Here is a 22,439-nt window from a genome sequence, read left to right as displayed (position 1 = left end):
ACAAGACATGAAAAAAGAGACAGGAGGACAGAAACTAAGCGAAGGAACAAACTCGACCACATAGTGCGAAATAAATGAGAAAGCCTTGGGTGAAAAGAAAAGTGAGTTGGGTTTGGAGGCTTCCTATGGTCAGAGGGCAGAGAGAAGAAGGATGCAAAGGCAGAGGGAGGTATGGAGGGAGGAATACATCAAGGGACGGAGAGAGAAATAGACACATAGAGAAGGAGAGAATGGGGTCCTAATCTTCTCTGCTTCTACTTTCGGATCAGCTGAGCCCCCGCAGACACAGCTTCTCTCTGATTGGCCAGGACTGCAGAGAGCGGTAGATTAAAGGAACGGAGGGGGTACTTCTTATTTGTTGGTGGTTTTGCGTGTGTGTGTGTGTGTGTGAGAGTGAGTGAGTGAGTGAGTGAGTGAGTGAGTGATGAGTGAGTGAGTGAGTGAGAGAGAGAGAGAGAGAGAGACATTGTTTCAATGCCTTTATAAGAACCAGTTTGAGTTTAAGATTGTTGGAGTTGTTTTGTTCATGGGACTAGTTTCAAGTTTGATCTAGGGTTAAGGGTCAAGATTAGACTTAGTCATTTAAGACAGAGACTGTCTTGAGCCTTTCAAAAGCCTGACTCACACCCCCCCCCCCCCCCCCCCCCCCCCCTTTAAGAATTTGCAACAGACACAGGGAAGTCTGGAGATTAACGTCGTCTTTATTTAGAGCTTTGCTGAAAAGCTCAAATTAAAGGACTAAATTGTCTGCGAAAGTGGGACAAATATAGATTTTTTTTTTTAAAGATTATTATTACTTTTTTCTCCTTTATTTGATAGCGACAGTGGGAAAGGTGGGAAAGAGATGGTAGATGACACGCAGCAAGGGGCTGCAGGTCGGATTTGAACCTGGGTCGCTGCAAAGGACTCAGCCTTCATGGGGCGCACGCTCTTCCAGGGTGAGCTAGAGGTCGCCCTGACACATATTGATTTTCATGAATGTCAGACACATTTGATTTTTCTGTCATTATGACATAAGCAAGGTTGTAATTGAACTTAAATCTGGGGGTGTACAGCTTTTTACAGAGATGATCTATAGATGAGGATTTGTTGTTTGTTTAAACTGTGAGACACACACACACACACACACACACACACACACACAGTATATGCATGTATTTCTCCAAATGATTTGTATATGCGACTGGAAGATTTTTGCTAAATGGTATCGTATCTCACGTGGGATGGGCCAAATGTTTGGCAGGACACAGAAATGAAATAAAACTAACTAACTGTACAGAGGTTAACACTGAATTAAACCAAAGCTGTTCAAAGCTGCCCTGTGTATGATGAAATACACCAGAACGTTCTTATATTCTTAAACATGGAGTCCAACTGTTTCAAAAGCAAATAAGAAGCAAACCACAGCATTCAACACCTTTGAAGGACGTGAATTCAAGACTTATTCAAGACACTGATGCAGGCATTTTCATGAACTCAATGGGCTATGATTCCCAAAGTCGAGTACAGCACACTACACTGTAGCTAGGCAACTGGCAACAATAACAGACTTTGCCTAGTTCCCTTTTAAGAAACGTTGAATGATTCTGTGTTTCTTGCATTTCACCGTCAGGGTTGCAGAAAAACATAATATAGGTAGATAGTTTGGATAGTTGGATTAAAAAATAAAAATAAATCTGCATAGGTGACAACTCATTGAGATAACTACGACAAACAAACAATTACGAAATCACAAATACCAAGTCAGTGGGTCAATGAAATGGATTCTTCCCATAAATATGGTAGATATAACTCCACCAGGAGGCCCTGGTATACCTCACAGATATTCTGAAATGCATCCAGCGGAGGGTCCACACATAAGTGTGTATGTGTAGAACTGTGAATGTGTGCATTTGACTTTTTAGTGCACACCCATTTCCCAAACCTCACAGGCCTGTGTGAGCCTACAGTAGAGGAAGCCAAACCATTTCAACACACACACACACACACACACACACACACACACACACACACACACACACACACACACACACACACACACACACACCCCCCTATCCCCTCTGCTTTTATTCGACTCAGCAGGACTCCAAAAGTGTGCCCATGCAGTGTGTGGTGTGTGTGTGTGTGTGTGTGTGTGTGTGTGTGTGTGTGTGTGTTCGTTTATTAGGTTTAACTACATTTATGGGGACCAAAAACCGGAATACAGTATACTTATGGGGTCCTGACAGCTTTGTGGGGACAAAATGCTGGTCCCCACAACGTTAAAGGGCTGTTTGAGGAATAAGACTTGGTTTTATGAGTAGGGTTAGAGTTAGGTTATGGTTAGGGTGAGGGTGAGGGTTAAGGTTAGGCATTTAGGTCTGATGGTTAAGGTTAGGGTAAGGGGCTAGGGAATGCATTATGTCAATGACTGGTCCCCACAAAGATAGTGAGACACACTTGTGTGTACGTGTGTGTAAGTGTCCTCTAACTGAAATGCAGGGAGAGAAATAACATGCAGGATGATGTGGAGCAGCGGGGGAGGTGGGAGGAGACCCATGGTGAAACAACAGAAGATGTATAAGTCCTCCAAGGTTATCAAGTCTTATCTGCTGTGGTTACTATTGTTATGAACATCTTATATCAGTGGGTTATTACATTTCATTGCCTTGAACTGGGAGGAGAGATTAGGGAAACTGCGATACAGATAAGATACGAGAGAAGACAAAAGCATAAGTCAGACTCAATTAGACTTTTGGCCATGTTCACTTTCATCTGCAGAGTTCAGAAGGCCATATTCAGAAGGAAAACACATTAAATAACATCCAGGTTAGAGTAGAATAAGGGGATAAAATATTTCCTTTGAGACTTGGAACTGAATTTAAGACAAGTATGAAAAGCAAAAGGGTAATAAAACACAAGTTGTAAGAGAATTATAAAGAATATAAATCATTATGAGACAAAAGTCATAAAGTAGACGTCTCAATGGGAGCAACAAGTCATAACATGATTAATTATTGTAGATGTTGGTTCCAAAATACATATTGTGCGACCACAGCGATTTGGTGTCAACGAGTGTGTCATTTTTTTTTTTTTTTACAAAGCCTCTGCAGTTTTACAAAGCCTCGTCGCCCACACTGTTTCACAGCATGACAATAAAGTACAGGGCATCTGTCAACAAGTCAAATGACGCCTAAAATGCCCAAAAAGTAACAATTATAAACATGCTTTGACTTGAAGTTTTCTTTCCGTTACATAAAGTGAGAAAGTAGCTTCGGTGAGGTAGAGAGTGCGGACAACATGAAGCTTCTTCCTTTTCATCACTTTTCTATCCTTCTCTCTTTTCAGTCAATTTCCACTTCAGTGGGCCTCCTCTCTGCCATTTCCATAGGAACCAGATTCCCAAAGACAGCATGCAGCCTTCGTTCTCCTGCTGATGTGGGTTTATGGACCGTGGACCTGACTGCCAAGAACATAAACTTATTGTAACGGCCGTCAGGATGCCGTGGTGTTGTGACTGTTCTGCACGGCGGTGCAAAGGATCATGGGACCAGGTTATTAATGGTTCCTGTCCTAGTTTAAGTGTGTAAATGATGTTCTGTTAGTGTTTTTGTAATGCATTTTAATACCTAGTTTTTAGTCTGGATTTAATGTCCATGTTTAATTACATTTGTTGGGTTACCATGGATGAGACACTGGGGTAGATTGATGACCAAAAAAAAAAAAAAAAAAAAGTTCCGTGGATTTCGATAAATCTGGCTCTTTGACTTCTTCCACGTAGCTCGCTACAATAGATTTCTCTAATGGAGCAGTGCTTCACATAAGAGTCTCTCACAGCTCATACGTTAGGCCTGTAATCAAACATAGTAAAGTGTGTTATTCTGTCCGTGTGCCACCCGGAGTCATGTACGCCCCCTGAGCTCAGACAGCTGGATTAATGAAGAAAGAAAAGAAAAACGGGTGTTATTAATTTCTTCAAGACTAATTAGTGTCCTGTCCTTGAGATGTGTGACCCTGTAACGCGCTCTTCCTGCTGTTCGACTAGTGGGGCAGAGACACCTGTGTCACGCTCAGTCAGGAATATCACCGATGCTAAGCGATCGAATCTTTTAACATCTTTTGCACCAAGCACTAAATTAGATGTTCCATTTCTGCACTGTGGCTCACAAAGATCATCTGTGCATCTTCTTCCTTCGTTTTGAAGGCTGTGTTTGGACAGACTTCAGTCCTGTGCAGAAAAATGCAGCCTCCTCATTCAGTCCGATTACTCAGCGGGGGGGCTGCCAACGCAGAGGGAACAGGGTCTTCTGCCAAAAGATTTAAACCTGGCTCATCTTTTGGTTGGGGAGAAGGACATCCGCCCCCCCCAAAAGCAATGCATGTTTTAAATCCATTTGCTCTTGAACTGCATAACCGTTAGAGCTGGGTGATGTGGAGAAAGACAAATATGGTATTTGTCACCAAATACATGCGATTAGGGCTGCCCAATATATCAATTTTTTTCATTGTCATTGCAATATGAACTGTGGCAATAAACATAATCGAGAAAGACTGCGACATATTGCAAAAGTCACCCAGAGAATTAGTTAGTGGAAATAAAATATCAGGATAAAACTGCACTATAAAATGTAACTGTCATTCCATTTGTGCCTTTTACGTCCAATTCAGTGTTCATTTGTTAAAAGAAAAAAAAAAGAAGGAAATTAATTAATTTGTTTGTTTTAAACTCAACAAACAATGTGTTTTAGCGGAATGTTGAAAACTGAGCTACAACTGAGTACACCCTAATATCTGTTTATGTATCTCAAGTATTATCGCGTTATACAACAAACGTTATCGCATATCGCATATTTTCCTCACATTGTGCGGCCCTAAATCCGATGTCGATATTCTGAAATATTGTAGGGTCGACTATTGGTGAGTTCACTAAATATTTTGAGAAATAATCATCAATATTGTGGGTATAATGAATAAGTGGGTGAAGGCAAAAAATTAAACAGCTAGAAACAGTCTGGTAAATTCTGACATGATATTAAGATATCCAAAATTAAAGACGGTATCTAGCCTCATATATTGATGTAGCTATTTCGCCCAACCTTTATTACCATCTAAACCCAGGACCCTTAATTAAAAGAGAGATGGAGCAGGGACCCCCTACTACATAAAAATGAAGTAGCATAATAAACTGGGCCTACAATAACGTGCAGGGCGGCCTAAAGCCTTACACATACCTTTTTGAATAGAACACTAACCTACTAAAACGGCCTAATAATTGTTGCCATGGTTTTATAAACTTTCCAAAATTAATAATTATGTGGAGGCCTTGCTTTGACTCTGGAGGACCGCCCAGGGGTCCCAGACCCCTTGTTGAAAATCACTGATGTAAATGATAACAAAAACAGTACAGAGTTAAATTTCTGGGTGTATTATTCCTATCATTTAATGAAGATCAGTGAAAATGTATTGAATAGAAGATTTGTACATGGGGAGATAAAACGTATGAAACACACTGGCTAGGTCCGTTAACTAAATGGCTTTAAAACGGGTAGATTTATGATCCCCAAGGAAAGTAGGGAACGCAATCCCACGACACAAGCACAGCACACAGAACAGCCGCCACATGTGCACTACACAATTTCTACACCTCCACTCCTATTCTCCGGAGTTTCTCACACACACTCCTCCAGGGTGAGTCGGGACAATTGTGCTTTGTCTGAAAATTGTTAAATTGGTATAAATGATAACTAAGTTAAAGTTCAGACTAAAGTCTAGATGCCACAAACTGCTGAAAAGAGATTCTCTCTCTCTCTCTCTCTCTCTCTCTCTCTCTATCTCTCTCTCTCTCTCTCACAATGTCACTCTACGGTTTTACAATCCTACTTGCTTGATTCAATCAGTGTAATAGAAGGCCAGTCAAGTGGGCCTCCACCCACACCCACCCACCCACACCCACACTCACCCAATTTTCAAAAGCAAGCGTACACAATAATGTATGATTTGATAGGGACAATGCAATTTAACACGGTTCCAAATCAGAGCATGAAACTGATGTGGTGCACAGAGAGTTTATATCTATTGCTAATTTGTATCTCTTGCCCCTACTAGTTGGGCTTTTACAGCGCAGTTACATAAAATATACAGCTTTCGGTATCAGAAAACCACAATCTACTAAGCTGGGAACTATTGAAATCTGACGCCTTTCTCTACTGGATTGGATGGGATTTATATACTGAATTATTGCATGATAAATTGATACATTTTAAAGTCTCAAACTAACTCAAACCAGTTCCCAACCTTTAGGCCCGTTCCCCGTTAAAACACATCAACTGCTAGTTACAATCTCACATCACAGGTTGCCAAAAAATTGGGTATAGTGTAGACTTGAGTTCTATAAGTATTTATCATTTCACAAAATAGATAAATAAATATGGCTTCTATGAAGCTCTGTGATATGAGCTCCGAGGTTACGAGATTGAATGGAGGGAGTCTTAGAGCCGTGCGGCTGCAGAGCAGTGGAGCAGAGGATCGATCAGACAGTACTAATGGATGAGGAAGGTCCAGCTAGATGCTCGGATGATCTGTCAGCTGCTACCATGTATCTCTTTAAATAAGTGAGGCACCACAGATCAATACGCAGCGATCAGGCTTACTGAACATTCAACTGGCTGCGGATCAATAGCACTTTGCATCCCCTCTCCCAACCCCTAACTAGCTTAATGTGACAGAAGAAGACTGATAGTCTAGATAGGACATGAACACACACACACACCCACACACCCACACACCCACACACCCACACACCCACACCTCAAAGAGGCTTAGGAAGTGTTAAACAAAAAGGGCAGCATCTGCTTTTCTGAGAAAAAAAGACAAGCCCTCACATTGACATTTCATATCGATACACAAAAGTGTAGATGGGTGAGGAGCGGTGAAGATCTCCTCTACTTGACAAACTGACATGCTCTGCAGGAAAACACTCCTGTCTGGCTCTGCTGCCAAGACTTCCCTCCAGCCAAACACCGTCTGGTGCCAGAAGTCACTCAAGCATTTTTCTGCACGGGGCATACACCACACAGAGCGCCTCGCGCTGCCTCTGCGTCAGAAATACTAGCCCGCCTGGACCAGTGACCCATTCCCCGTTTCACTGGGTGATGATGGGGTCCATATGGGCCCAATTATATTTTTTCGTACTACTCTGGACTATTTATGGAGAAAAACTGAGCACACTTGTACTTTTCAAGCATGAGAAAAATCAAATCTAAGGTCTTGCTCAAAGAAACCATAATATTCTGTGTAGAACTGCGGATTTATTTTTAACAACCACTTTTACAAGCTGGTTTATCCAGCAACTCTAAGAAAACTCATCCATAAACATCTATTCACAAATACCCATATCATAGTATTAAATATAGAAATTAACATCTATGTTTTGGCACTGACCAAAATGTGCCAAAAGTGGAAGTTTTTGATCAGACTTTTTAAAAAAGAAGATTTTAAGATTTTATTTAGACAGAAATCTTGTACAGATGCTTTTGTTTTTACATCATTTACCATTTGAGAAGTTTATACTTAGGGAAAAACTGTTTTCTGGGGGAAAACTATGTTTACAATAATCAAGGAAATTTACTTTTAGTAACGTTTACAATAAGGGCTGACAGATCTTACATCAGGTTCTCTAATCGATTGTGAGAAATGTTTTGAAATCCGAGAATAAAGTTGGCATCACAATCTTTTTGAAATGCAGAACTCTCTGCCCAATTTCATCTGTCACCACCGGGGCAATCGTCGACTTCCACTTGATCACACAGACCAAGTAAACTAAGAGCAGATACGCGGATAAAGGAATCACATCAAAGCCAGTAAAATAGGCTCGTACCATTCACTTCATTCGAGGTTCAAATGGGACCAATTCAGAGTCAGTAAATCTTAGGGTAAGTCGCAGCGAGATCGAAACAAAGGAAAGACAAGGGTTGCAAACTCACTGCATCCGTCCTCGTCACTGTGGTCCCCGCAGTCGTTGTCTCCGTCACACTGCCACTGGGCCGGGATGCAGGTACACTCTCCGAACGCACTGACCGCACATGTGAAGTGGTTCCTCCCACAAGAACACTCAGCGCTGCCCTGGACTCCTGCACACACAGAGGAAGAGACATGTTCAATCAGGCAGGTAAATGACTTTGTTTTTTACAGCAATTCATATTAGAATCTGATTGATAAAGGATTTTTAAGGCCGATACCGATACGAATATTTGGTTATTTAAAAATCCGATGTGCCAATATATTATATTATTGCATTGCTCAACTTTTCTTTTCAAAGCGCTGAAATAGTGCTTTTAAATAGTGGAGTCCATGTCCTTCTAACGCACAGGTCTTACTTAAATATTCAAGCTGTGTGGGATACAATGCTGCCTGGCGCCACTTTTTTTTTTTTTTTTGAATTACAATTATATTGATTTGACTGGGTCAAAATTAGAAACTGAAATGGTTTTGCTTTGAAGTCTAGTCTTCAGGGAATGAAGTCTCAAGTACTTATTTTTGGGACTTGAATCAAACCCCAATCCAAGTGGGAAGTATTTAACTCTCCAGCAGAGCAGTGACAAATCAAACCCTTCTGCCAAATGTATAATGCCTCTAACGTAATACCAAGATACTGCAGGGGTAACAAAATGGCAGTTCAGTCAGAACTCAGATATGTTCATTAGGGGTGCACGATTCAGAAAATGTCACGATTGGATATTGATTTTTAGATTTGATTCAAAAACGATTTTCAGTTACAAAAAAAACATTTCACAGTAAGTAACTGTAGTTACTTTTCCCATGTGATAGTATACATGCCATTACAAAATGAAAAAGAGAAGAAAAAAAAAAGAATCGCTTTTTGGAATTCTATGAATCAATTTTGAATCTAAAGAGCTTGAATTGCGATACAAATGTGAATCGATTTTTTTTGCACACCCCTAATGTTCATGTGCTGCTTTCCTTGTTTTAGCATTGGCATTTCTTTGCATTTTCCTGGAATGCCGTCTGCCATGCAGCTTCTCTATCACCGCTCCAACAAGCTGTGTACTGTAAACTATAGACTAATGCGCTCCATTCAGCCACACACTATGTCACCATCTTGAAATGAGACTCCATAAACCTTCTGAGGGCAATAAACATGCCCAATCTTAATATGGATGGCTTTCATTAAATGAATCTCTTCTGTCAGAACATAAACATCTGTGTGCTGTATGTGTCACACAGAGAGAAAGGATAATGACTATGAGTATGCAGCTGTAGCCTCAGGTAGTTTTAGCTTTTCGGCATATAGAGGCTGAGGCTCAGTGGTAGACTGCCGATCGGAAGGTTGGTGGTTCGATCCCCGGCCATGCAGTCCCATGTCAAAGTGTCCTTGGGCAAGACACTGAACCCCGAGTTGCTCCCACAGTGTATGAATGTGTGTGAATGGTGAATGGTTCCTGTACTACGTTAAAGCGCTTTGAGTAGTCAAGACTAGAAAAGCGCTATATAAGAACAGTCCATTTACATTTAAATAGGACGAGTGTCTTTTAAAAGCGGCACAAATTGATTTTTGTGTGTGATTAATGATGAGTTAAAAAAAGATAGTTTAATATATTTACCTGCATGACAGAAAACAAAGGTGTCACTCAAAACAGGGTTGTGTGGTACAAGCAAAACACAATATTTCAATTTATTTTTCAGTTTAAGTCTTTAAATCGTTTTCAATTTTTCTTAATTCTTAATTTATTTGTATGAAATAACATTATTTTTACTCATGTTTAGGGCCTAAGAAGTAATTTCAGTAAAGCATAAGATAAAAGAAAAGATTTGAGCTAAGTCTATGTGGAAAAAAACAATCAAAAAAAACATTCAGCCTGACCGTGGACTCCCAGGTAGCACAGGGACTTCTGCAAACAGCAGGAGCTTAGGGACATAAACAATCTATGAAACCTCATCAATCTCTCACTACTGACGATCCACTCATTTTGATTAACAAGAAATAAAAATTGTATTTCAACAACATTCAATACATATTTTCTTTAACCCATCACATTGCTTACTGTCCCTTTAATATGCCACCTTCTCACTGACAGTTTGTATATGTACACAGACAAACATGGTATCCAAAAGTACACACACACACACACACACTACACTACACTACACTACACTACACTACACTACACTACACTACACTACACTACACTACACTCTGATTTCCCACCACAGTAGGGAAAAACACAGAGTCACCACATTTTCAGACGCATCACAGCAAATCACGTCCAGGAAAGGAAATAAATAAAGGTTTCCCATTTTGCTCTCACTTTGAAGCCCATTAATGGCCATCTGTGTGTGCGCGTGTGTGCGTGTCTGTGCGTGTGTGTGTGGTTGTGCCTAATTTGCTAAAACTGGCCTGCCGCAACAAACCCAAAGTTTCTTGGAACGTGCATGTGTGTTATGTTTTTGTGTGAGAGAGAGTAAGAGAGAGAGTGAGAGAGAGAGAGTGAGAGTGAGAGTGAGAGTGAGAGTGAGAGTGAGAGTGAGAGTGAGAGTGAGAGTGAGAGAGAGAGAGAGAGAGAGAGAGAGAGAGAGAGAGAGAGAGAGAGAGAGAGAGTGAGTGTGTGTGTGTGTGTGTGTGTGTGTGTGTGTGTGTGTGTGTGTGTAGTTCCTGGCCTCCTCACAAAGGCATCAGTCAAACCAGGAGGGTCTGGCAGAGAAAGCTCAGTAACCTTCAGATCCCTCCCACAGCACTAAATTAATGGCCTCTTTCTTTTCATTTCCCTCTCTTTCTCCTCAGTCTTGTCTTTCCACCATCCCCTCTTCACACTTCCCCTTCAGATGCCTCCCTTCTTTTCTCCTCTTCCCCACTTTGTTCCTCTTCCCTCCCCTGGTTTCGAGAACTCTCCGCTAACAGTAGAGAATACGGGGATGGCGTCACCCAAGTCTTCCTGTCTGTAAAGTTGTCTAATTTCCTTGAGCAGTCTGTAGTCCCTGCAGTCCTCACACCCCCGGGTTGTTTGTTGTGTTCACACTGGCCGCGTACATTTTGTGTCCCTTCACTTACGCAAGTTTGATAGCTTGAGTTTGAATATTTCAACTCACGCAGATACGAGATAGATGTAAACATTTGTGTTGTGTCTATTCACGTCTTTGCATTGATTTTGTATGTTATCGCGCCACGCGATTCACATAAAATGTGGCCGGTGTCAGCACACAGTAATTACTGAAAATCCCGAACTAAGATTAATTCCTGATACCCCATAGTACAACATTATTACGATTAGACTGCAGTGTTGTGAGCTGTGCTGGATTTGTAACTTTAAGCATATGTCAGTTTTATTCAGATGCGTGTGTGCGTTTTGTTGCACTGAGCTAAATTAAAGTCTGGAGCAGAAGTTGTGTCAACATGAAGCCACATCACAGGCTGTGCACATGTCAAACAGGCCACTGGCTCCAACCAGAGCCAAAGAAACCAGCATACTGTACGCACTGTACTGTACATGCATGTGTCCATACCAGGACTGAGAATAGGAATGGGCAATATGGCAATACACATGGCAGGATGACGGCAAGAGATGTGTCAACAAGTAGAGATTTTGGTTTGTGTTCATGCCTTTAATATTTCTGGTTGTACTAAACCGTTGTGGAAAGTGTTACAAATCAAATAAAGGAGGATTGTTTGTTTATTAATTGCTTCATAAAACTACATTCCAAAATGTATAATTTCACAAACATATTTTGCTAATGCCATATGAAATGACTGAAGGTTTTATCCATTTTGCCATAAAACTTGCTAACTGTTTTGGTATGTTTTCAGTTATTAGGTTGTACTAAGTGCCAATAAACAATGCAAACATTAGTTTACAGTCCGGTTACCCTGCCAGCAAAAAAATAATCACAACTTGTCTCGAGGAGGAAACAAGATCCTGATGTTAACTGATGAGACTGATGATGACGAGTGAAAGATCAACACACAGATTATTAGTTTTGGAAACAAGTATGAAAAGGTGTGTCACAACCAAAAAAATCCACTTGAATCTCATTCTCCCTTTTCTCTTACTTACACACACACACACACACACACACACACAATAGCTAAACATGCAAAAGGCTGCGACATATCGCCAAAGACCCTCAGAGATGTTTTGTGTTAGTTGAAAGAAAATATTTGTAGGAAACCGCACTTCAAAATATACAGTATCTGCCATTCTTTTTTAAGTGGTGCCTTTTATAGTTAATTCAATGTGTTCAATAAAAGAACATTGGAAATTATTTGTTTCCACTTTGTTCTAAATTCAACAAGAAGTTTGTGTATAAGAATACTAGAAGGACAGGAAATACAGAACTGAGCGTACACACACACGCGCGCACACACACACACACACACACACACACACACGCACGCACGCACACACACGCACACACGCACACGCACACGCTTTCAAGAGTACCACCGTGACAAGCCTCTGATGCATCACACAGATAGCAGATCACATGCTTGGCTGTTTTGTAGGGGCAGAGATCACTTTGAGCTGTATGTCCAAATCTAGCGACAATACATCAGACTATCTGAGGATGTTTAGCCTATGTGGAGCAGCTAGAGTCGAGTCATCGGAGCAGGTAACTGATCTTGGACAGAAAGATCTTAGAGCTCTATCTGCCTGAAAAGCCTAGTTAAAAATACAGAACACGAGCAGTACAGGGCAAACTGCTGCCCAAGAACAATAGACTACTGCCTTTTCTGAAGTTATCGTGCTTCTTCGGCTGACTTTCACAATAAAAGCCTTCCAGCAAAGAAGAAGATATTGTTGAAGTGTCACAGGCACAGTCAGTGGCAGGAGCGGAGCACAGGTTAGCGTTAATCACGAATGTTGGTATGAATCTACAAGTGGATATTTTGAAACCACATTTTTATCAGTGGATCAGTTTGAAACAGTTGTGAACTGGTCAGGCAAAGAGCTGCAGGCGCTTCATGAAATTTGGGCGAAACTTTAATTTAAAAAATTAAAGTAAACAATGCATTTTCTGCCAGTACTGTTGCCAGGATTATAATAATAAATAAGAAGGATGAGCCAGAGACATCGTAGAAATATTCATGAGAAGCTAACACTAGACAACCTGACAAGCCCTCTTTTATTCTGAAATTCAAATGTGTGGAAATAAAAAAAGAAGAAAAACCATGTCTTGTAGGCAGGTGCCAGAACCCCAACTTGAGATAAAACGTACTGATGGACAGAAAATGCTCTCACTTACAATATTGTTATTATTATTACTACAATAATCAATCCTAGTAAGCACATCAATCCCACAAACAAGCCAAATGTTCAACAGAGTTCATATCCAGTGAAAAAGGAGGAAAGCTCCTGTTTCAATCTAATAACCGGTGACGCAGGCCGACGTGTTGAGCCCACTTCAGACCAACGGTGAGACAGACTGTAAAATCAATTCACACTTCACTCGCGGCTGCCAGAGGCCAGAGTGGGAATTGTGAGCCAGAATGAACCTCCAGTGGAGAAAAAGAAAACAGAGACCACCAAAGATCCTCCACCGCTGGTCACTACAGCCTGAAACGGTCTTAACAGGCCGGGTGAGGAACAAGACAGGTGGTCCCCCCCACCCCACCCACCCAAAAGGTAAACAGAGATGATCCCACAAACCCACGCTGACACCACGTCTAAACCTGACCCACCTACAGCAGCTGCCGGCCGGCAAAAGCCTGCGTCCACTGACCAAACCGAGTCGGAAGCGGCCACGTTGCAGGACTCTCAGATCTAACCAGGTGGCATTCAACCTCCATTTAACCATGTCACAATTTGCTGTTGTTAAATATTCAAAATGTGTGTGTGAAGAGTTAAGGAGAGAGCAGTGGGGCCAAAACACACAATGGTAACTCAGCCCTGAGAGCGGGCGGGCCACACGCTTTGAACGATGTCAAAAGGCTGCTGGTTAATTAGGCGTGGACCTCCCTGGAGACTACCTGGAGGGTCGGAGCTGCGTCTCTTTCAGCGTGCGAGTGTACCTCTGTAAAAAGTGATAAGCAAGATATTGGGGGCAAAAATGAGCCATCTGAGAATGTGCAGGGGTAGGACAGGAGCACAGTGGGAATGAGCCAAGCCTTTTGTCCGTCCTCTGTCTTCCTGCCACCCGTCCGCTGCTGGTGTTGAGCTGTAAAGGCATTGCTTCAGAGAGACAGCTGCGTCTCAGCATGTCAGCAACTGTTCATGCCCGAGCCGTCCCAAACCAGCCGCATTCAGCCACACCGCATGGCGTCGCGCAGTGCTGCACAATGAGAATGGACACAACTGGCGCCCCGCCACGCTGTCAGGCAACAGTGTACGTCCATCGTCACGTCTCGCCATGTGACGCTGCCGACAGAACGAGACGCCTGAGTGATCACGTATACAGGACGGCTGTTCACCTGTACTAACTGTCTGTCACCATTCACACTGAACAGAAAGCACTGCAACTGGGAGGCATTCTTGATGTTAAGACATGGCTGAGTGGTGAAAACACTATTCCACATATAAGACACCTAAAACACCTTTGCAACACCTGTTTGGGGACATTTTAAAAGAAAACTGTATGCATCTGTATATGACACAGTAATAAGATAAAATAGCAGAATATAGTGATATTTGAGAGAAATCAACACAAAAATGCAAAGCGAGCAATCTTTTGCTAATCAGGAATAAACAAAGCTGTCTACGTTTAATCCTTGTGTTGTCCTCGGGTCAAATTTGACCCCTTATAAAAAAGAAAAGAAAAGTGGGTTTCTTTCAACCAAATTTTCAGAAAAATAAAACACTCTTCACAAGTAAAATAAATTATCGGCCCACTACTTTCTTTACATTTTGATGTTTTATTTAATTTTGTAGCATTCAAAAAACATTTATCATGAAAGAACGTTGAAAAAAAGGGTGACAAAATGTCCGCAAAAGCTTCAAAAACATGGGGGGGAAAAGATTACAGAAACATTAAAAAGGCAGAGAAAAAAAATGGACAGAAACATTGGAAAAAGTGACAAATACCCTTTTCGGTTTTGAAAAAGACGAGCAAAACGTTTTGACCCAGAATAACAATAAGACAACACAAGGGTTAATTTAACCTTGCCTCACCCTGCAGATTGTGTCAGTTCCATCTTTAATCACGTCTATCACGTTCAGATTGGGTTGACATTGCAACGGCGGACGCTTCATATCAGCGCTGTATCCTTCATTTAATGAATTTAACAATAATTGTGATTGTGACTTTTTTGCCCAGACATTGACGAGAAGGACGAGCTCTGTGTCTTACAAGGTGCGGGAAGCACACATCCTAACGTGTTATCTAACTCATTTGGAACTCTGTATTCTGTCCATATCCACGACCAAATCCAATATTCACTTCCATGTAAGCATCTTTCAAGCTACTTGATGCTCCAGTTTCTTCACTGACGACTAGCTTCTAGCTGTCTGCCTGGTCCTGGGCAGGTATTGTACAGTGGGTTGCTTAGCGAGTGTTTTTTGCAGAAAAACCGCTGCCTGCTGCTGGAAACAAGGTTGAGGAAAGCAGTGAGACTGAACAATACAGACAAAAGTTCCATATATTAAAACAATGACCGTAAAGAAGCAAAAATGCTCCAAAAAGAGTTGGTGATAATTCTCAATGGGTTAATCACCTTTTCACTATACACATTTACGGTTACATAACATATTGATTGGCAGAGCTTTAGTGAACTATTTCCCAGGCTCCTGCTCCTTTTTATCTCCACATCTCTCTCCATTACAACACTCAAAGAGCACATGCACTGAATTCCCCATGGTTATGATGGCTCTGGGTTACGCTGACTTGTCTTCACAGTGCCAAACAGCTCATCCTCCCTGCCCGTTCCCCCTCTCCGTCGGCTCATTGCCACCTACTAATTTGCCCACTGTAGGTTGGGCCGCCCTGATGTGGCGAGCTGGTAACCACGGCAGCACATGTGGAGCTAAGCTGAAGGGAAAAAAGTGTTGAGAAACAACGTGCACGAGCAAGATGCACACGTGTACCACTTATCAACCGGAGGGAACTTCTTAAAATGCCACATCTTCAAAGCACCGCTAAAAAAAAAAAATAGTCCTGGACAGACCCTTCAACACAAGCTCATCCCTCTGGTTTACACACACAAACACACACACACACACACACGTGAAATGTGAAGCAGTTGTTCGGCAGCAGGGTTCTTTTCACGCCTGCTCATCTCAGACTTTCATTAAAACTCAGGTCTTATCACAGTGGAGCGCTCAATCACTTTCTTGTGATGTAACTCAGCAGCAGGAGTGTGTGTGGTGTGTGTGTGTGTGGTGTGTGTTGTGTGTGTGTGTGTGTGTGTGTGTGTGTGTGGTGTGTGTGTTGTGGTGTGTGTGTTGTGTGTGCTTGCCTTTAAGGCTGAACGATTTCAACGCTCCCCAAACCGGACCAAAAGCTTTATTACAGACTCATTTCTGCATGTTCACCTGTGCAGTACTTCATTCAAGCAAACTATGCAAGCAAGTACAACACTACACACACACACACACACACACACACACAGCCAAGTCATTGCCTATTAACTAAGTGCGACCCAGAATCATGTAGGAGGATACTGTCCTTTATTCCCCATGAAATGAGCGAAAACAACATAATTACACGCTTAGTGATATATCATCGTCCTGCTTCTGAGGGTTAAAAATAAAAGGCCTCTGAGATCAAACAAAGGGGAGAAATGAAAGGACAGTGCTGCAATGGAGTTGTATAACTAACACACACACACACGCACGCACGCACGCACGCCCGCCCGCCATCATCCGTGGCCGGCCAGCAGTCTCTCTGAAGTCAGTTCAAAGATGACACTGACTTGGCCAGGGATGAGTGACTGGCTGCTGGATGGGCATGCGGGCTGGCACTCGGGGGTCGGTGGGTGGGCTGACAAAAAGGCCCCAAAAATGTGTTTTAAAAAAGCAAAATTCGCAAAACAATAATTAAATAAATAAATAAATTACGCTCGCTTGAGGTGGGGTTTTTTTGCCTTTTTTGAAAAAGATGGAAACAGCATTGCCATATAAGGTGTGACTTAGCGGATATGTAACTCACATGACTATAGTCTCGGTATCCATTGGGAGGGGGGGGGGGGGGGGGGGGGGAAGGATCGGGATACGGGTCCCCTTCAGTCCACCGTACGCTTGTGGCACAAGGTGTGCAGGTGAGTTTTGGTGTGCTTATAGCCTGTGCCTCAGCCATGTCGGTTAAAGTGATGAATGGAACAGTTTGAATGGTACGGCCCTGTGCACCGTGTTAACACAGCGGTGAACGGTTGTCTTGCTGACAACAAAAGTCTCTGCCACAACCCTGAATTCTGCACAGGTGGCCAACTTGTACAATGCTACCTCTCTCCATTTAGCCAAAGTACTTAGCTTCTAAATTCTTTGATTTAGCAAGCCGGTTTGCAATCTACAACCATGTGTAACGTCGACTTGTGACGAAACTACCCTTTGCATAGTCTAGTTTATTCGCTCTAAACCAGTTGGAGGAAATGCTTCTAATTCACATTTTCTTTCTTTTTTTGCAACCTTTTAAAAGTTCTCTTGACAATTAGATGGAAACATGACAAGTGTACAACCCCCCCAACAACTTCTAATGCTGCAGCCTCCAGAAAATTTTACATTTGTTGATCATTTTGCTTGCATGTTAGATTTTATGGCAAGCAATATGTGAATGCAACACTGTTCCTACCAGCACACAAAACACATTATGTATATATTGTAGGTCTTAATCTGTGAGATTTATTTGTAAAAAAACATGTGCAATACTATACCTAAACACTGACATTTGACAAATGGTACCAGTTAGTTTAAAGCAAAATTTCAATTGAAAAAATAATAATAATAGAGCAACAACCAATGTCTATTTTGGAAAATTTTTACAGACAATGTTAAATCGCTTGATCTTTGGACCAAAGCAGATGCCTCCAGCAGAATTAAACCAAACCCGTTTTTAGCTTTGTGAGATTTCTCACCAACAACTAAACTGGTTTACACTGGCCAAAGTGAAAACGTATGTTATGCTTGGCATACTTCTGAATTAATGTGAAGAATCTTTTATAGCCAAAAACGTCTGTGTGAGTGATGCAGTGTGGTCTCCCTGGTCACAGGGCCATGAAGGGGTTAAGGAGGGAGAGGGGCCAGCGTGTCGTACTACGTTTCATTTTCCACGACCGTCAGCCCTTTGTGATGACTATGGCCTCCACACACTGTACTTATGTGGCTTTGGGACTCAATGTGTGTGTGTGTGTGTGTGTGTGTGTGTGTGTGTGTGTGTGTGTGTGTGTGTGTGTGTACACTGTGTGTACTGTGTATATGTGAATAAGGAAAGGACTCTGTAGTATGATCAAAGACAAAACACAAAAGATCCATCACAACGACTTCTATTTACTCTGACAAGTGTTTTAAGGATTTTAATGACCTAATGGGAAACTGGACTTTTTCACAAAGATGCCACACATGTTAAAAGGGACACGCTGATGATGAAGGATAGAAGTTGCACATGGGCAGATGAAGAGCAGCAGGTCGTAAGCCTGTGCGGGAGGACTCCTGTGGCGTTTTTTTATGAAGTGAGGGCGAGAAAGCAAGTGTTCTGCATCGGAGAAGAGAGGCGAGGAGGGAAAAGAGAGACGGAGAGCGCGGAAGTTTGGTCTATTTGTTCAGCGGCCGCAGAAGCAGCAGCGTGAACGTCACAGTGCTGAGAGGAAAGCGATGCTGTGGTGAGTGGTTGACTAGTGCTCGGTGTCGAACAGCAATACCTTAAGTACCGAAAGTTGACTTTGAATGCCTGGTCATTTCACAGCGTTAGTTATTCGTTGATCAATACGTAATTCCAAATTTAAATCATGATTTTGCCACTTATTTCATGTAGGCAAGGTTCTACGGTACGGCTTGTTGTGTTTCGACAACATTTGACATTCGGGAACTATGGGTTCTTGGTTCAGCGGAGTTTCTTCTACAGTTCAAATAGATTGCAGGAAGGTGTTCACGTAGGTGGACCGTTCAATGCAGTAGGCTATGAGAAAGTGAAAATGGAACTCGCCGTTAAAACATTTACGTACTGTATGAAACATCCAAAAGAAGATGAGTTGTGCATGAAGAAATCTACAGACAGAAGCCAAAATGCAGCAACTTCACGTACGGCAAAGAAAGGACAGTCACAGCTAAAATCTTGTGTTAACCAGACAACCATTACCAGCTTTGCTTTTCTCTTGTCTTCCTGGCATAATGTTGCCTTTTCGTTTTTGTTTTGTTTTTTTTAACGGTTAAAATAAAATGAAAATTACACTGCTGTGGACTTTGTTTACTTCAATAATGTGTTTATTGTGTTAAGGGACTGAGGATGGGAGTTGGATTTTGTGTGTGTGTGTGTCGGGCCCGGCAGTGAAAACACAAAGGATCTCTGAGCTCTGCCTCTGGCTGTGAGCACTAGACTCGCTGGGTAATGTGCTGAGTGAGCACTTGGTGTCCAAGCTCACTCTAATCCACAGATTGTCTCTTTGGCCAGCTGACCCCCACCGCGCGCGCACACACACACACACACCCACACAACACCACACCACACACACACACACACACACACACACACACAACACACACACCACACAAACACCCACACATCACACACACACACACACACACACACACACACACACACCACTTCAACTCCCCAAATCCCCCAACATGGGCCTCTATCAGGGATACACGGGTAGCTCACTTTCATTCAGCTTCAACTGATCCCAGATGGGATATCATTTCCAATTCCTCTATGCTGCATACATTCTTAAAATCCCAAGATCCTTCCTTGAATCTATACCTTTTTCATGTGTGGTTTTCCACTAATAGTTCTATGTAGGGAGCTTCCCAAGAGTACGTGGCGCTAAACTTTCAGTGGATTAAACATTTAATAGACTGACGGAAAACTAATGGTTATTATTTTTGATTATCAATTAACGGTTTAGGTCTGTGGTTCCCAATCCAGTTCCCAGGTACCCACAGTCCTGCTTATTTTCCACCTCCCCTGTTCTACCCACACCTGATAAGATAAATGAGAAGTTTTTGGTCAAAAGTTAGTGCCAATTTTCACTATTTTCTGACATTTTACAAATTAAAAACAGTAATTTGACTTGTATAAAGCTGCTACAGAAAATGTGCTAAATGAAAAACTAAATATTGCAGATCATAAACCAGACATCTACCAAAATGAAAAGCCCATGTATGAAACCCCTTTAACTGACACATAACCCTAAAATAATCTACAAGAATGAAACCAAATGAAACCAGGACATGGTGGATTCAATTAAACCAATCTGGAGATTAGTGACGACATGAGTGTAGTGTTTATAGTTTATACATTACTTTTCAAAATTGAGTTTCAAAATGTGAAAAAAAACTAAATCCTACATCTACGCCAAACCAGGATGCAAACCTCAAAAAATGTCCAATAAACCCAAACTAAGTGACCCGTCTCCACTGCAAACATCTATTGTTCTGTGAAGCCAAATCAAAACCATGTTTTTGGTTTGTAAAAACAATGGAGCTCATTTAGCTCAAATTAAAAGTAGCTGAACTGATAGGAATGTTAAAACCACTGTGCATGAACCAGTGCGCAGATAGAATAAAACCGCCGAATGACTGAAGTGCAAGAAAAGTGAATTGGCTGTCTACTGGAGTGTGAAATCTCAGTGGGTGGGACGATTTTACTATTTCAATTTGACTGCAGGTGAAATTTCAGATTTTTTGCTCTGTGTGTGTATATATGTAACTGGTGTCAGGATCAGGTCCAGTCCAGCGGAGTCAGTCTGTAATTGCTACACGAGCCACACGTCTGGGCCAAAACTAAAGCCTAAATCCCCCCCCACCTGCTTAGGGGCTGCATGTTGACAGACTGAAATCCATCTGACGTACAAATCAAATTCAGAACGTGGCAACCTACAGGAGAAAGTACAGCAAACCAGGATTGATGTCTGAATAACTTTTACAATAACAGTCATTAAACCTTCTTCTCTAACAGCATGAACGCCGTGTTGAATTTCTCATTTTGAGGAGTTGGTTTTACAACACTTGCAGTCAGTTTGGGCTGCATGACTAAAGATCCAGAATGATAATCCTAAAAAAGTGCAACTATTAGCTGTGGACAGAGCTGCAAATTACAATTGAATAAACATATAACGTATGAAGTGAGTACCTAGTTTTTAGCATTGGAGCTTTGTTTACCAGTGACAAAATGTGCCATCATTTATGATTCATGATTGGTTACAAATGGACAATCTGCTCAATATCAGCACCAAAACTGATTCCGCAAATCAGTTCATCCACAACTAGTCACGCTTTAGCAGACCTTCTTCCTCAGCGCTGCTGAGGACGGTCTGGCTAGTCCACACAACATTCCTGGATAGGACAAAAACGCGCTGTGGTTTATTGGCATTTCAAACCAATCACAATCATCTTGGAAATAAGCACTGAACTGGTTGTCACCATAGATACGGATACACATTGTAATGAAAATCCAACCTCTAGTCATGGAAGTCTTGGAAGGTTAAAAACAAAAACAAAAAAAAAAACATAAGCATTCACCTGAGCTTTGTAAGGCACCAAAACAGTCCAATCTTAAACAAGAACAGGTACAGTGTTCCTGAACAGGCCTCACCGCAGCAACAGATGCTAGATCAGTATTAGCAGCTTCCTTTGGTCCATGTCTGCGAATGTGAACTCCAGGCAAAAGGATAAGTGTAATAAAAGGAGATTAATCCATGCGGGCGAGCTGTAACTCACTTTATGGGCCTTGACTGGATGAGAAGAGCAGGCACTGAGGTAATACTCAGTAATATCCAGTTATAAACGGACACAGCATGAAGGGCTCCGCTCCACATCGCTAACCTCCTCCATGCTGGCACCAGACGCTCTATGATGTTAACATTTAGGATTTGGAGCAAAAACTGGGCTTGTAAATTGTAAATCTCCGAGTAAAAGTTTGCCAGTTTCAGTATATTGACCTCTCTGTTTTCTACATCAGTCCAACAGTCAGCCGTTAAAATGAGCTGCTAACTACAAGGAGGGCTCAAACAAGCGCATGCACGAGTAAAAACACACTCACGCCTGTACAAATGTACACACACTGTATCAACCAAACTGGTATCAGAATAGAGCCATACCAATACTGGATTTATATGTTGTTGTTGTTTTTTTCCCACAAACACACATTAACTGATCCCTCAACAAACTGCAAAAGAGAAAACTTACAGATGTCAATCCTTAATTCTTATAGACACCAACCAATGTTTGGTTCAATTCAAAAGACTTTTTTTCACTTTGAGAGTAAACTTGTCAGCAAGACTCACCTAAAAACATACTTTTTATAAATGAAAAGACAAACAACAAATCAAGTAGAATGTCTGCATAAAAATACAATCTATAACACAT

The 22,439-nt window shown here is 41.8% G+C and overlaps 1 protein-coding gene across 3 annotated transcripts in view; it reads right to left on the bottom strand.

Moving 5' to 3' along the window:
- The window catches only part of lrp4 (low density lipoprotein receptor-related protein 4), a 124,403-nt gene that overhangs the window by 61,603 nt on the left and 40,361 nt on the right, over positions 1 to 22,439 (bottom strand). For all 3 annotated transcript variants that reach the window (XM_032522934.1, XM_032522942.1, XM_032522952.1), the window contains exon 2: positions 7,962 to 8,108. In XM_032522934.1, coding sequence (XP_032378825.1) covers positions 7,962 to 8,108 — 147 coding nt within the window. The remainder of the gene's footprint in view (positions 1 to 7,961; positions 8,109 to 22,439) is intronic.

The sequence above is a fragment of the Etheostoma spectabile genome, chromosome 1 (assembly GCF_008692095.1).
Source record: "Etheostoma spectabile isolate EspeVRDwgs_2016 chromosome 1, UIUC_Espe_1.0, whole genome shotgun sequence".
NCBI lineage: Eukaryota > Metazoa > Chordata > Actinopteri > Perciformes > Percidae > Etheostoma > Etheostoma spectabile.
Note: the sequence above shows the minus strand (reverse complement) of the source record. Positions and strands in the feature narration are given on the sequence as shown.